The sequence below is a fragment of the Cylas formicarius genome, unplaced genomic scaffold, assembly GCF_029955315.1.
Source record: "Cylas formicarius isolate icCylForm1 unplaced genomic scaffold, icCylForm1.1 PGA_scaffold_3__17_contigs__length_32017465, whole genome shotgun sequence".
In the NCBI taxonomy this organism is placed as follows: domain Eukaryota; kingdom Metazoa; phylum Arthropoda; class Insecta; order Coleoptera; family Brentidae; genus Cylas; species Cylas formicarius.
The window spans coordinates 20,879,689-20,890,208 of NW_026844326.1; the positions used below are offsets into that span (position 1 = coordinate 20,879,689).

At 37.5% G+C, this 10,520-nt stretch overlaps 1 protein-coding gene across 10 annotated transcripts in view; it reads left to right on the forward strand.

Moving 5' to 3' along the window:
• The window catches only part of LOC132699715 (protein Gawky), a 43,981-nt gene extending 33,557 nt beyond the window's left edge, over nucleotides 1-10,424 (forward strand). For all 10 annotated transcript variants that reach the window (XM_060666569.1, XM_060666571.1, XM_060666572.1 and 7 more), the window contains one exon: nucleotides 623-10,424. In XM_060666569.1, the coding sequence (XP_060522552.1) occupies nucleotides 623-937 (315 nt within the window). In that variant the 3' untranslated portion in view covers nucleotides 938-10,424. The remainder of the gene's footprint in view (nucleotides 1-622) is intronic.
• Nucleotides 10,425-10,520: the final 96 nt, after the last annotated feature.

Sequence of the window (10,520 nt, forward strand, 5' to 3'; positions counted from 1 at the left end):
GCCGGCTGATTGATAGCTCTGTTAATTAGCTCTAGTTTGATATTTGGTGCTTGTCTGGAAGAATGTTTTTGAATGTATGAGCATATTTTGGGTCATATTTATAGATTAAAAGTTAACTGAAGATCATTATTTGCAACTCTTAGAGCACCAAATAAAACTATATAGAATATTTACCTCTCAACATATCAGCGCTGATTATATGGCACAAAGACGGTGCCCCCCCTCACAATGTTAAAAATTTTTTTAACATGGACTATCCCAGGGGTTGCATAGGGAACGGTGGAACTATGGACTGACCAGCCAACAGCCTCGACTTAACATTAATGCATTTTTTCTTTTTGGGACACATAAAAAATCACGCGCACAGAACTTGTAATAATGTCGTTAAACTTCGCCAAAGGATTTCAGAGGCAATCAATCAGTTAAGCGACAATCCGGCAACGTTACTAAATGCAGGACATACAATTAGAGTGTATGAGAAGTGTGTTCAGAAAAGTGGTAGTTACATACAGCAGTATTTCGAATAGTTAAAGGAGTATGTCGTCCGCATAGATTAATTAATAGAGTCCCCTTAACCCAGTTTCGGGTGAGACAACTTATATATTATTGTTTAAACACCCAGGCGCAGACCGCGCTGAACAATTGCGTCCTCGGCAACACGACGATCCTCGCGGAGAATCCGACCGACTGGGACGCGAGCACCCTGCTGCAGAGCATTGCCAACCAGCAGGGCGCGTCGTCGGGCGGATGGCGGGCCTCCTCTACGAAACCGGGCGTGTCGGCCGGAGACACGTGGAGTACCGGTTGGCCAAACAACCCGTCCGGAGTCGGCCTGTGGGCGACCACGTCGCTCGACTCGAACGATCCCGCCCGGGCCACGCCCGCCAGCCTGAATTCTTTTTTGCCGAACGACCTCTTGGGCGGTGAGTCTATGTAAAAAAGATGGAACGCATTCGACAAAAAGCAAATAAAAAAAACTGAACAAACAATCCGAGAGAGACTACACAAAAACGGTTATTCCTAAAACTGAGATATAAGTAAGTGTGGATGGGAAAAAATTTTTATTGATGTTTTAAAAGTTTTTTTTATTATTATTATTATTATTGATTATTGATTATTAATAATTATTATTGTAGATTCGACTATAAAATTTTTGAAATGATATTTATTATACTAATTGATTTAAGACACTTGGACTTTTTAAAGCGCTGTAGGTGTAGACATATCGCTACTTTTAATTTTCACGGTGATGTAGTTTTCGTTAGGAAGTTTTGTTTATTTTTTTTTTAATTTTCTTAAGTTACGGATTAAAGATTAAGGTTATGCGGCGATGCCAAATGTACACTGTTCGTTTAAGGTTTCGCGGCGGCACGGCTCACGATTGATATTTTTAAAAAGAGACATTAAGGAAAACCTTTAACGTTTTCTGCCCACAGTACATTTGACCTACTTCGATTTTGAGGCGGACCGTGCGCGAAATCCGGAATTGCGTTATTTTTAATTTTTTCCCCTCTTTAATTTACGGAGTCGTTGCCATTTAGTTTTTCGTTTTTTTTTTTCTTTATTATTAATATTATTAATTATTATTGGAGCCTAGTGTATGTTTTGCTGATCAGACATTTCGGACGAGCGAATAAGTATTAGCTTTGAATCACTATTTTCTAGCGACTTAAAAAGAAAACAGACGAAACATGAGACGAGAACGACCCCGGTCGTTTTCCGTTTGTTCTTTTTCCTCATCTTATTTTTGGAGAATAATTATAGAAAGTTTCCGTTTTGGTCCCACGCTCAATTTCGAAACGCACCGGTGCGTGTCGCGTATTTAATCGAAAGAAATGAATTTGTAACCCAAACTAGTCCCGATAAAGCAAGGTTTATAGTAATATATTGTATAATTGAATATATATATTATATATGTGACCAAACTCATTACATTTTTATATATTTCAAATTTGTAGCTTAGACTTTTCTCTCGTATTAAGATATTTTCCTATATATTAACGATTTTCATATTATATTAATGTTATTTTGTTTGTTTAATCGTAATCTAAACGAGTACCTAAGTTTGTATGTGTTACAAGTATCCCAGTATGGTTAACGCGTGGGGGGCCGCGACCCCTTTCCTCCCTCCCCGCCCTCCATGGCGGGCGCTAGAGGGCGTGCGCGAGAGTTTCCCAAAACGCGGCCCTTGGAAAGCAAAAAAAACCTGTGATCTTCAATTCCTGATATATCAAGTTACGCACTCATAAAACGGAAAACGTTTTCTATGTACGTTGTTGCGGAATAATTTTTTCCGATTTTTTTGGGGGGCAGTCGGTAGGCGCCTCGCCCCCTTCCCCCCCAGAAAACGACAGACACCACACAATCAGTTTATTAGACTGCACCCGCTAAATGGAAAGTATTCTTAAATAAATTTTAGTAATAAATGAACCCTTAAAAATTCAAACCAATATATCTTAATTAATAAAAAAAAAGTATATATATTATATTGTACCCTTAAAATATAACTGTGTTTCTGTGTATAATGGATGTGTTTAGCAGTAGAAGACTTTGGATATCGTTACATTTTAGTCTAAAATACTGTGATTTTTTCAATCACGTTAAAATGAAAAATAACAAAAATGTGTTATCGTGGTGTTCATAAGATATTGAGATTCAACTTTATATAGCTAACAGAGTGTGTGATTGGCAGGTGTCGTGCGTCAGACTAACCTCTCCGTTTCGTCGGGCTGGTACGGCGGGGGCGTTCCACGGGTCAATCGCAAATGGAATTCTTTTTTTTTTTGCTGCTTTCGTTGCAATCTCTTTGAACGAGGTCCCTTCGCGCATAAGAAAACAATTCGCCCGACAATTTCTAGGGGGCGCGACAAGCGGGACTGAGCAAATCTTGATCCTCGTTTAGGATGAGTATGGACGCGATATATTTTAACGCTCTAAGGGCTAGAGACACCGGCTGCACGTCCGCGTGCAGTAACTCCCACTTCTAAGAGATTGTTTCGCTTAGGTTAAGTTTAAGCAAGGCCTTAACAAACTTTACTACTTAAAGCCATTGGCTACAAAAATAAAACGTACCGGCGCGGATCGGTGTGTCAAATTCCGCGGCAGCTATTTTGATCCGCGCGTCCGGCGATCGTCGAAGAGTGTGTGTCATTCTAGTCTCGTATGTCTTGGTTTATTTGCGAACGTCCATTTGCGCGTGGCACCTACAAAACGGAACTCTAGTGGAAAAAGACTGATGCAGATCTTTAATTTTTACAATTGCGACTACGATGCATTTAAAAGTGTTTTTAGGTCCAGGAACGCCTCCCCCATAGCGCATGTCCGGTGTGACGGTGGTGTGTGTACCTGTTCGAAGGAGCCTAATCAGTTAGGCGCCTTCGATGGTTCGATATCAAAACGCAAGATTGAATTAATTGACGGTTTTTTTTTTTAAAGAAGTACATAACTGTGCTGTGACTCTTAAGTGGCTTTTTAATTTTTAAAAATAACTACGAAAAAAACTAAAAAAAAAATGTTTTGTTTAGGAAGCTGTTTTCTTACTTAAAGCTTTCGATTAGCTTTTAACGGTGAGATTGGGCGCTCGTTTGACGGTTTGAAAATCTCTCGTTCAATATGTCATATCGTGTAGAAAAACAATGGAACAATAATCGTAATGAATTTATCAAAGCTAAACATATTCTTACAGAGCTAAAGAGAGAGAAGCGCGGTAATCGTCTAAGGTTTTTATTTTTTTATAATATTAAGGGGTGTTTAAATTCGAGAAACGAGCGCTTGTCAATATTATACAATTATATGGTGCAAAATAAGCGAGAAACCACAAAAAAAAATACAGTGGGTTTTCTTTCCGGGAGGGTTTCTCACTGCTTTAACCTAAAAAAGTCAAACATGAAAAAGACGCTTTATCTCAACCTCCCGCTAAAGGTAGGGGCCCACCTTGTAAGTTCCAATAGAGAATATTAGTATCTTATTGCCAATTTACATTTTAGTATATATGTATTAGAAAGTAGATATTACGATATTAATTAATATTTAAGAAACTTGGTAGTAGGGATTATAATGTGTGTTCTTATATAATCGGACAACCACAATTCTCTGAATCATACACCCACACACCTACACATACACATGTATTCACTTAAGGTGTATTAAGTAATGTAAAGTTTCTCACCTTCCCCCAGCAGCCGATTACATAATGTACGAAGCCTAGGTGTTAATCATTGGCGTTGCCCGAAAACTGGAAATTTATTTCAAGCAAGACAGTCAAATTGTGACATTTACATCACTACCGTATGGCGTGAACGTTCCAGGCGATAAATTAATGTTGGCATCATCGCCATTAGCGGAATGCAAACCATACGGTAGTTTATTGTGTTGGAAAAGTTAAGTGAGAACGGTTGTTGTGTTAAAATTAAATGCGCCCAAAGACCGTTACTTTATTGTGTTGGAAAAGTTAAGTGAGAACGGTTGTTGTGTTAAAATTAAATGCGCCCAAAGACCGTTACTTAACATCGGCACGTGGCATTACCTATCCGAAATTGTTTAATATTTTCTATAACTTTGACGTTGACGGCGATCCGTCGGGAGTTTTATCTCCTACCGTGTAATTAAAAATTGACGAGGTAAATAAAATCGGTTCTGTAAATTTCGAAAGCGCTAATGGTTTTTCTCAGAGTACAATAGTGACCATTCGAATCAGCTAATAGTTCGCTGTGGCCGTGCAAAAATCGCAATTTTTCGTCCGCGAACTCGGGTCGGTAAAACAGAAAACCGTTTACGAACAGAACAATGTCAGATACTATTTTCGCATAGGACTAATACTCCTAGAAGGCTGATAGAGAAGGGTATGAGGGGTTGGGATGATATGAGTATGTAATGAGAGTTAGAGAGAGTTATATACTCGCACTGCTGTTTCTTGTGTACCTACAAACTCTACCCAAAAATCCTTTTATTGTTTTTTTGGTAGTACACAAACACTTGCGCAATAATCTCTGAACACTAGAGGTTCTTTGTGACGCATGGATGTTCTGCTTCTTTCCGAACCAGCCTTCTAGGAATGTTAATTGTATGTTTTTTGCGTTAAGCTAGGTTGTCTAGACAAACGAGGAAGTGGGTTTTAAATCGTCCGGAATAATGAATTTTTTTACTTCGCGGCTTTTAGCGACGCGTAGCGGCAGCGGTACATTCACAGAATTACGCGTTCCAAAATCTCGAACGAGTTTTTCCGTTACCTGACGACTTGCAATACTAAAACTAGCAGCAACGAAATTTTACCATTCACGTACAATCATCGTAGCAAATATATGATAGAGTAAAACGAGCGTGAAAGTTAATGATAAATCCGCCAGAGGAAGCGTAGCAACTCCAACCTAGCGAAAAACACAAAAAAAGAAAACCGTTAGTATTTGATTTTAGATTTTACAGTATTTGTGATCAAAGTGCCACTTGTGTTTTCAAGTATATAATATTTAATCATCGCCACTAAAAACTATATTATATATCTTATATATTATCGTTTAAAGAATTATATTATATGAACTATCTAATGGTAATTACGGCGCAGCGTTGCCGATAGCGCAGTAGTTTATTCTTGGTGTTCGGTAGTTGTAAGGACTTGCTGTGTGTGTATATTTAACAAAAAACCACCCGGAATACGGAACATTGTTCCTCTTACGAGACTTACCGTTTTAAACGTTATGCTTTTGGGGCAGCGGCGTACACACTCCATTTGATCTCAATATATCAAAATTAGTATTCGTGCAGCATACCGGTTGTTGCCCGGCGCCTTTACCGTCTCTATTTTGAATCGATGTCTGCTTGTGTGCGAGTGAACTTCTGCTGTTGTAAAAATTAAGACTACGAAATGCCAAAGTCCGAGCGAGCGTTGCAATTTTTTTCATTTTCTTTGCTCCCGTTGCGCGAATGAATGGTTAAAACACGTACGGTTGTCAGTCGGTGACAGCTAACGCACCCACGTCTTATTGCAACATTGACAAGGTCACATTGAAGTCTGCCAAAAAAAGTAACCTTGACTTACATAGATTTAATGTGCGATTATTTTTTACGGATCGGCAATAAATTTAGTTTTTAAACACGTATCGGAAAAATTCCCGACATTTTTAGAAGAAAAAAAACGACGACAGGTGTCATTTTTAATAAGCGTAACGGACAAGCAACAGCACTTGTCGCGACGAAGAAATCCTCTTGCTTTAAATAGAATTTAAAGGGTTTAGCGCAATGTTCACCAGAAACACTTGATAATACCAAATGATGTGCCTCTTTGACTTGTTATAAAACATTGTAAAAAAATCGTAAATAATTTTACAATACTTACTTATCGTGACCTGCTTGGTCTCAGTCTTATCCCGATTATAAATGTCTTTAATAGGCTCTACTAAGCTTTAAGGGTGGAGAGGTGTAAATTAAAAACATCGATTGTTGCGTGTATGGGGGGTGCAACAGTGCGACCCCCTTGTAGCCAATGCGATGGAACTTATGCCCTGCTAGTTCGCGCGAACGTATCTGCTGACGCAAAAAAAATTGATGTCACGTCTAAGTCGAAAAATGGTTGGTGGGTAAAATGTAATAAGTATACTTAACAGTGAAATGAAACGTTACTTAATCTAGAGGCAGCATTTAGTCAGATAAAAGCTAGTATTATGTCATCAATGACGAAAGTTGTGTACTCACATAACTGTGCAATACTTCTTTCCTTTTTCAAGTATTATTTTTATTTTTAATTGTTTTTTCGTTTAGGCGAGACCCTTTCGTTTCAGTCAGACGACGGGCGTCTCCGGTTCGTTCCATATTTTTTGCTCTAAAGTTTTCTGCAGTCTTGTTCGACTCGCTGCACAGAGTTCTCTTGCCATCACCTATTACCGAGATTTTAACACTTGTCACTTAATACCAAAGACCTCGAAGTGTCATATTTAATCGCCGAGTTTTGTTCGTTTAACAAATTTCTTTGGAATTTCCGCCAAATTCTTCCAACAAAGGTTGTGATAGTTGTAGTGTTTTTAGTGCTTTTTTTGTTTCACGTGCTGATTTTTTTTATTGTAACCTTCCACGTGATGGTGACTTTCGATTGCGTTTTTTTTTGACAGCACAAACTCAAGTGCCTATACGTATATATGTGCAATTCAAATGAAAAAAAAAACACGGGCCTGACTCTTAGACAGGGTTTAAACATATTTAGGCGAATTGATTGTATATTTAAATACATAACAAAAAAAAATGGCTACGGTTAGCTCCCACTGTTGTATAAATCCACAGAAAAATAGTCAAATGTAGTACTACGTAAGGATGTGATTTTGATTCGAGTTATTTGAACGAAGACAGAAGCAAGTATATTTTCCATCGCTTCTGCGACAAAATAAACGGGCCCCGCCCCTTTCCGATATACTTGCTTGTGTTTTAGCGATATGTTGAAATGTTATTTTGTCGTTCTCGCGATGCAGAGATAAAAGCTAGCAAGGTACTGCCAACTATTGTAAAAAGATATTGTATGTCCTAATATAATAAAAAAAAGAGTTTTATCTGTAGGTTAATTGTACCATAACGGTTACTCTATTTGTCGCTACTAACACGGATATTTTTCTGACCCGGTACGCATAAATCAATTAGGTAGTCGTGGGGTAGTGAAAAAAAAATTGAACGTTAGGCCCTCAATCTCAGGTTAAGAGTTTATTATCGCTCTTTCTAGAATCGTAAGACTTTTAAAATTAAGTGAACCACTGAATTTAACATTCCTTAAGTAAGCATTGATTCTTCTAAGTTTATTCTTCATCGGTTGTTGTGTTTCCTGTGTTCTCCAGAAGCATTTCTTTCTTTTTTTTGTCAGACAAAAAGTTACCTACACGCGTTTAGTCAAATCAAAACTGACGATTTTTGGTTTTTCTACCGAATCAAAACAGTAAATGCCTTAAAATGACAAACAGGTGTGCTCTCTCTCTCTCTATGTAGTTTATTTCTCTAGTTTAAGGTAGGTTAGGTTATTGAGTTCAAGCGCCATCTAATGGCCCGAAAGACTGTAGAGGGATACCAGGTGATTAAGGTCGTTCCCGGATAAGGAACAGCTTTATGACTGTATCCGTTTCTTATCCGGGTCCGATCTTAAAATTAACTTAATATAAGACTTCCGCAGTGGCGAAGTAAGAGAGAACACTAGGTCCTTAGTAATTGTTGGAAAGGTGCTCCGATGGGAAAAGTTACGGAATCTCTGAACCCCTCCCGTCCCCATCATGGTATTTTCTACAACGTTTTAGTTCGTTCGAAATTTGGAATTCTAAACCCGTCATATCATTCAGTACAGATGGAAAAAGTATCGGTCGACTAACTATTGAAAATGAAACGTGCCAAAATTTTGTTTGCTTAGAAACCTTTTGCTCATAGCGATGGTAGGCGTTGTCCCTGCGATCGCATACGCTTACTTGCTGTGTATATTAACTTATAATGCAATATATATGTGTATATATTGGCTGGTGAAAACTTGTACAATTGTTATAATTTCATAGTATATATTATGTAAAAAATTACTTAATTCATAGGTTAGGGAATATGTTACGTATTTAAATTAGTAGTATTAATTTAAAAAAAAAATAGAAAAAAAACCGCAATCAGCAGATACTCCGTCGAGACTAGCAGGGGATAGTTTTTACATCTTCGTTACTAAAAAAAAAACAAAACAAAACAAAACTGTGACGTCATAGCCCGCGTGTTTGGTTTACCTAAACGAAAAGTAGTAAGCCTCTTATTTTTCTAAAGGCTTTACCGGCTGTTCTTATTAACGCTTGTTCCCAACAATGGAAAACGGAAAATTTTCGAAATTGAATTTTGTTGATTCGTCGACTGTTTACATTTTACTCTGTAGATGTCTTATTTGTGATTCCCATTGATTTGTGATATAAGTACAATGTTTTGTGATATGTGGATAATTATTTAGTGTACTTTGCGTAGTTGCTTTAAGTAGTGAAATTCCGAATAAAACCAAAAAAAAGGAACGCGGTGCGAATTGAGATTTTTTTTTTGAAAGGAATGTTTCGTGCGTGCTTCTCAATCTCGCACCAAAAAAGGAAGTAAAACAAAAATCAAATAATTGTTGTTCTCGGCGGCGATTTGCACCGCCCCAACACCTCCCCCCCCACGTCCCCCGCCACACGAGAAAGCCGTTCTAAACAAAACGTTCGAAGTAAAATGTAAACAGAATTGCGATCGTTGTTTCGTAGCATCACATGACTTAGTTAATACCCGTATATTTATTCTTGTAACGAAATGGCCTAAAACAAGTTCCCTCCTGTTAAATCTAGTCCATACATTTGATGTCTGATAAACTATTCTTATTTGTATATGTTGCATCATTCGATGGCATTATAGAATTTGATCAGTTGCTACTATTACTAGTTCCTTGTCTTAAAAAAATCCGCGACTTAGTGGTCGTATACTTGCACATTTCATATGTAGGTTGTGTTCAAAGTCAAATTTTGCGTTCCCGCTTCGAAATTACGTAGCGAATCGAATAAGGCAATACGATCATTTTCCTCCGTTAACACTGTTCAAGTATGTGATATCGCTGACAATTTAAAATTTATATAAATTTTCTCTACCGTTATCTAGCAAAAGAACATCGCTGTCTTTAATAAATTTATTAGAGTGACGCAAGTTTGCGGTATTCGGAACTAAATCTAGGCTTACATAGTGTCTTAATTGACATTTATAGTGATGATTTTAGACGTACTAAAGTGTTGCGCCAGACGTGTTGATAAATTTTTAGAACAAAAAATCACGGAGCTTACTACATGTTCTTAGCGTTGTTCAGCTCTATTGTCGCGTCAAAAGTCTTCAAACGCGAACGCAATAGTAGTAGTTCCTGCGCTAAGCGAGTCTGTGGACTAGTACGGACAGTCCGATCTGACATACGAATCTCTTGACATGTTGGCAATAAATAAAACGCCACAACGTAAAATTGTCACTAGGAGGGTAAACTCAGGGACCAGGCCAAAAGTCACGGTGATATCAAGTTAGACAAAATTAAGAAAATCAAATCAGATGATGAATTACACCCCTCAAATAATAAATATAATAAAAAAATACATTTCAATAAATTATAATATTAAGAACTCAATTGTATGTTGTAGAAAATTGTTTAAATTTCTGTATAAATATTTTGAGAATTATTAATGAAGCAAAAACTACCCGACTGCACTGTTGTCGATAAATATTAATTCTAAATTTTTATTGATGATATGATAATGCCTATATTATATGTGAGTCCAATCAAGTCTCCCACAATAAGCCATACAGTGCAGATGGGCGCCTAGGTTTAGGATAGGTTATGTAAGTGCTTTTGAACAACGTTGTGTTGTTAATGCTCTGTACTTGTAACCCAAATGACCAGTATGCATTCAGTAATAAAGGTTGTCTTAAATGTACGTTTTGTTTATTTATTTCCCCTCCTTCCTTTCGATATTCATTTGTTACGTTGGCCGTGTTGGCCGGCTCAATATTGTAATTAAAAAACGATAAAA